We start from the raw sequence: 6000 nt of genomic DNA on the forward strand, positions 1-6000 counted from the left end.
ACTGTACCCTGTAACACAGAGCACTATAGATCCCCAGCTCTATTACTGTACCCTGTAACACAGAGCACTATAGATCCCCAGCTGTATTACTGTACCCTGTAACACAGAGCACTATAGATCCCCAGCTGTATTACTGTACCCTGTAACACAGAGCCCTATAGATCCCCAGCTGCATTACTGTACCCTGTAACACAGAGCACTATAGATCCCCAGCTCTATTACTGTACCCTGTAACACAGAGCACTATAGATCCCCAGCTGTATTACTGTACCCTGTAACACAGAGCACTATAGATCCCCAGCTGTATTACTGTACCCTGTAACACAGAGCACTATAGATCTCCAGCTGTATTGCTCTACCCTGTAACACAGCGCTTCTCAATTCCAGTCCTCAGGCCTCACCAACAGATCACGTTTTGAGGATATCCCATACAAAGATCACCTGTGAGAATACCTGATGCACTGAGTATAATTAGAACACCTGTGATATACTAAGGAAATACTCAAACCTGACCTGTTGGTGAGGACTGGAATTGAGAAGCACTGCTCTAACACACAGCACTATAGATCCCCAGCTGTATTACTGTACCCTGTAACACAGAGCACTATAGATCCCCAGCTGCATTACTGTACCCTGTAACACAGAGCACTATAGATCCCCAGCTCTATTACTGTACCCTGTAACACAGAGCACTATAGATCCCCAGCTGTATTACTGTACCCTATAAAACAGAGCACTGTAGATCCCCAGCTGTATTACTGTATCCTGTAACACAGAGCACTATAGATCCCCAGCTGTATTACTGTACCCTATAACACAGAGCACTATAGATCCCCAGCTGTATTACTGTACCCTATAACACAGAGCACTATAGATCCCCAGCTGTATTACTGTACCCTATAACACAGAGCACTATAGATCCCCAGCTGTATTACTGTATCCTGTAACACAGAGCACTATAGATCCCCAGCTGTATTACTGTACCCTATAACACACAGCACTATAGATCCCCAGCTGTATTACTGTACCCTATAAAACAGAGCACTATAGATCCCCAGCTGTATTGCTTTACCCTGTAACACAGAGCACTATAGATCCCCAGCTGTATTACTGTACCCTATAACACAGAGCACTATAGATCCCCAGCTGTATTACTGTACCCTGTAACACACAGCACTATAGATCCCCAGCTGTATTACTGTACCCTATAAAACAGAGCACTATAGATCCCCAGCTGTATTGCTTTACCCTGTAACACAGAGCACTATAGATCCCCAGCTGTATTACTGTACCCTATAACACAGAGCACTATAGATCCCCAGCTGTATTACTGTACCCTGTAACACAGAGCACTATAGATCCCCAGCTCTATTACTGTACCCTATAACACAGAGCACTATAGATCCCCAGCTGTATTACTGTATCCTGTAACACAGCACTATAGATCCCCAGCTGTATTGCTGTACCCTATAACACAGAGCACTATAGATCCCCAGCTGTATTACTGTACCCTGTAGCACAGAGCACTATAGATCCCCGGCTGTATTACTGTACCCTATAAAACAGAGCACTATAGATCCCCAGCTGTATTACTGTACCCTATAACACAGAGCACTATAGATCCCCGGCTGTATTACTGTACCCTGTAACACAGAGCACTATAGATCCCCAGCTGTATTACTGTACCCTATAACACAGAGCACTATAGATCCCCAGCTGTATTACTGTACCCTATAACACAGAGCACTATAGATCCCCAGCTCTATTACTGTACCCTGTAGCACAGAGCACTATAGATCCCCAGCTGTATTACTGTACCCTATAAAACAGAGCACTATAGATCCCCAGCTGTATTACTGTACCCTATAAAACAGAGCACTATAGATCCCCAGCTGTATTGCTTTACCCTGTAACACAGAGCACTATAGATCCCCAGCTGTATTACTGTATCCTGTAACACAGCACTATAGATCCCCAGCTGTATTACTGTACCCTATAACACAGAGCACTATAGATCCCCAGCTGTATTACTGTACCCTATAACACAGAGCACTATAGATCCCCAGCTCTATTACTGTACCCTGTAGCACAGAGCACTATAGATCCCCAGCTGTATTACTGTACCCTATAACACAGAGCACTATAGATCCCCAGCTGTATTACTGTACCCTGTAGCACAGAGCACTATAGATCCCCAGCTGTATTACTGTACCCTGTAACACAGAGCACTATAGATCCCCAGCTGTATTACTGTACCCTATAACACAGAGCACTATAGACCCCCAGCTCTATTACTGTACCCTGTAACACAGAGCACTATAGATCCCCAGCTCTATTACTGTACCCTGTAATACAGAGCACTATAGATCCCCAGCTGTATTACTGTACCCTGTAGCACAGAGCACTATAGATCCCCAGCTGTATTACTGTACCCTGTAACACAGAGCACTATAGCATACACATACAGAATGGTGCAGGTGTAGGGCAGTATAGATAATGGCCAGTATACATGTATCTGCTATATACACATAGGGTACATTACTTATGTAATGGTCCTTCCTGTATCTGGGTCTCTTTATATACAGATCACATCCCCCTATCTAGTGCCAGGCTGCAGGGTGATCTCCCAGCACAGCCCCCCTTGGCAGGCATCCTCCCAGCTATCACACAGCCTGCACTGTCGCCCCCTGCTGACCACACTGGGCTCCCAGAGAAGCCATCATGGCGCTGGAGCCTGGGAGATCCCTGCCTGTGTGCACATATAGGAGGAGGAGGAGGAGGAGTGCAGCCCGATGCATCCATGCCCTATGTGCAGGAAGATAGCGGGCACCGATGGCTGCCGAGCCCTGTGCCCACCATGCCAGCCATCCGGCGCCAGGCACACTCTCCGCATTACAGGATTCAGCACCGCAGGCTGTGAACAGCTCCCTGCAATCAGTGCACAGGGCCAGGCACAAAGATGGCGGCTCACACAGCATTACAGGCGGGGGGAGGGGGGAGAAGAGGAGGAGGAGGAGGAGGAGGGGGGAGGCCACTTACTTCATCTGCTTCACAATGGTGCTCTTCCCAGATTCCCCGGCCCCTGTAGGGTCAGAGAGGAAAAAAGACTTTCCATCAGGATGAATAGATGGAGGCTAGCCCACACTATGCACATAGACTGCGATCCCCCAGCAGCCCCCGCTCTAATCCGCACATATGTATCACACACAGCCAGGGAGCAGGGCTGTCACCATCATGATGGATCTGACAGATTGCTGCATGCATGGGATGGGGATGATGCATGCATGGGATGGGGAGGATGCACATGATGCATGCATGGGATGGGGAGGCTGCACAGGATGCATGCATGGGATGGGGAGGCTGCACAGGATGCATGCATCTCCAGAATACTGCCCCCCATACCAGGGGGGGGGGGCTGCCTGCACACAGGAGGAGACCGATCTATATACAGGGCTATGGATGTCTATGGGTGCAGCTGGCTGCATCTATGTGTGCATGGCATGTGCTATACAATGGGGGGCACTACACGTATGACACATGCCGGGGGTCTCTCACACACAGCAGCAGGGGGGTCTCTCACACACAGCAGCAGAGGGGTCTCTCACACACAGCAGCAGGGGGTCTCGCCCACAGCCCGGTGGTCTTACCCAGCAGCAGCAGCTTGACATCCTTGGCCGCGCTGATCCCATCCTCCTTCAGGTTCTTTTCGATCTGTTTGCTTCTCTCCAGCGCAGCTCTCTCCTCCGCGCTCAGGGTGCAGCCCATGACTGCTCGGGGGGTCCCGGGTCCGGCGGGAGCGGGGCGGAGGGGTCCCGGGTCCTTTTTCCCGGCAGATGATAAGGGAGGGGGAAGGAGGAGGAGGCGGCTGTGTTTCCTGGGACCGGTTGGAGGCGGCAGGGAGTAGATCCCGGTAGGTGTAGCGCCGCTTCTCACTGTCCGTCCGTCAGTCTGTCGCTCTCGGTGTATCCCTCCCGCTATCTCCCGGCTCTGTCTCTCCGCTGCCGCTCTGACGTCACTGGGCGCGCGTCCGCGGGAGCGGCCAGACACGGGGAGAGGAGGGGGCGCGTTCTGGATCCCGGGAGGCCCCGCCCACCGCTCTGGCCGCATCACGTGAGGCGAGCTGTCAGGGATGAAAGGAGGAGCCGCCAGCATGGAGCGTCTTGTGCTGGTCCAGTGCCGCCCAGCTCCGGACATCACCCAGCGGTCCTAGCGCTGCTGCCCCTGAGCCAGCAAGCTCACATACACTTCTGGTACAGAGAACAGTTTGTTTCTAGGGGGAAATGTGCAGGAAACGTTCACTCTAACTGTCCCAGGCTTCCTGCAGGCAGCTCTGATTGTAGCCCTCCCTACTAGTTGTTACACCACACATGGGGCTTCCCAGCTATCAGTGAATGGAAAGGAGAACCCAAAGTGTCAGACAGGAGTACCTAGGGCACACCACCATATTGTAGTTATGCACCACCTTGCCTTAGGCACCATATGTGCCTCCATATAGTAGTTAGGCTAACTTTGTGCATCCAATAGTGGTTAAGTAAGCCCACCTGGTAGTTATCCCCCCCCCAAATAGGTAGCATCCCTCATGTAGCAGACACCCACCTATAGTTAGTCCTGGTAGTTAACCCCCCCCCCCAGTAGCTGGTATCCCCCATCCTAGGCATCCCCCCAATGCCCCCTGGAAGTTAACCATTGTTAGTGAATGGCATAGGCAGATACCAAATTTAGAGGAAGTGTTTAATACTTAGTTCTTTTCTCCTCTGCTTCTGTCAGTGCAGCCTTTTCTTTCATGACTTTGCTTCACTGACCTCTAACCTATGTGCAGGGCTGGGCTGCCCATCTGGCAATATGGGCAAATGCCAGATAGGCCAATCCGTGAACAGCTTGATGGCTGTTATTTTCCCCAGCACAGCACCCTCCCTGCACGTCACAATATAGTATGTCACTGGGTAAAGACGGCTATATAATTTAGACCATACTATGCAGGAGAGGAGACAGCTGTCCGATTTCTGGCCTGAATCTTGCCAGCCATATATCCTTCATCTACAAGTTCCCAGCAAGCCCCACCTCCTTATGGTTGCTGTAGGTCTGACACTGCAGGAGGCTCCTCATCAGTACTGGTCCAGGCAAGGGGGACATTTAGAAGAGTAATTCAGTTCAAATCCCAAGGACCTAATGCAAAGAGGGGAAAGGGGGCTTACTGAAGGGGTGGGGCTTAACAGGAATGCAGACTGAGCTTAGTAGTGCGCAGGAGTCTTAGGTGCAGGGGTCATGCCATCTCCTGCCTGCCTTTCACAAGGTCCACCCATTAACACAAAACCAAGTGAGATTAGCTGACTGATATGTGTAGTGAGAGTGATAGATGTATTGTCAATAGTATATGTCCATTGTATTTTAAATATTTAAAGGGAACCAATCAACCCAATCAGGCTGATATGGTTCCCTGAACCGCTGTATACAGCTCCTGCAGCAGCCGTGGCACATACCGCGGGCAGTCGCAGCAGGAGCTGTATACTCGAAAAAAGCACTTTAATCCCCCAGGCGCGTGACAGACAGAGGCGGGGAGGTAGTCATCTGGGCGGCTCCCTTCCCGTATCTAGTCACCGCTCTCTGCTTGTCAGCACGCTCGGAGGGATGATTGACAGGCAGAGAGTATTTCGTAGTGTGAACCTACCCTAATGCAGACCCTCCCAAAGCCCAGCCTAGGCCCGCCCCAACCCCCTTAACGTGGACGCCCTCTGCCGCTCTTCCAAGCCCAGGACCGCCCCAGCCCCCTAAGGCAGACCCTCCCATCTGCCTTCCCAGCCCAGGCCACCCCAGCCATTAACGCAGAGCCCCCCCCCCCCCCCCCCCCCCCCGACGTCCTTTCCTGCCCTGGCCCTCCCCAGCCCCCTAATGCGGACACTCCCAGTGCCCTTCTTGGCCCAGGCCCTTCCCAGGGCCCTAACATGGCCCCACCCATCGCCCTTCCCAGCAAAGGCCCACCGCAGCCTCCTAATGTGCACC

The 6000-nt window shown here is 51.8% G+C and overlaps 1 protein-coding gene across 2 annotated transcripts in view; it reads right to left on the bottom strand.

The window, feature by feature from the left end:
* The window catches only part of GNAO1 (G protein subunit alpha o1), a 167339-nt gene extending 163234 nt beyond the window's left edge, over window positions 1-4105 (bottom strand). The window contains exons 1-2 of one of the 2 annotated variants that reach the window (XM_069965994.1): window positions 3648-4099; window positions 3040-3082 (exon numbers count right to left, since the gene is read on the bottom strand). In XM_069965994.1, the coding sequence (XP_069822095.1) occupies window positions 3040-3082; window positions 3648-3765 (161 nt within the window). In that variant the 5' untranslated portion in view covers window positions 3766-4099. Of the gene's footprint in view, window positions 1-3039; window positions 3083-3647 lie in introns of both variants that reach the window. The other variant, XM_069965995.1, reaches the window with a different exon arrangement.
* Window positions 4106-6000: the final 1895 nt, after the last annotated feature.

This window comes from Dendropsophus ebraccatus, chromosome 4 (assembly GCF_027789765.1).
Source record: "Dendropsophus ebraccatus isolate aDenEbr1 chromosome 4, aDenEbr1.pat, whole genome shotgun sequence".
Taxonomy (NCBI): Eukaryota; Metazoa; Chordata; class Amphibia; order Anura; family Hylidae; genus Dendropsophus; species Dendropsophus ebraccatus.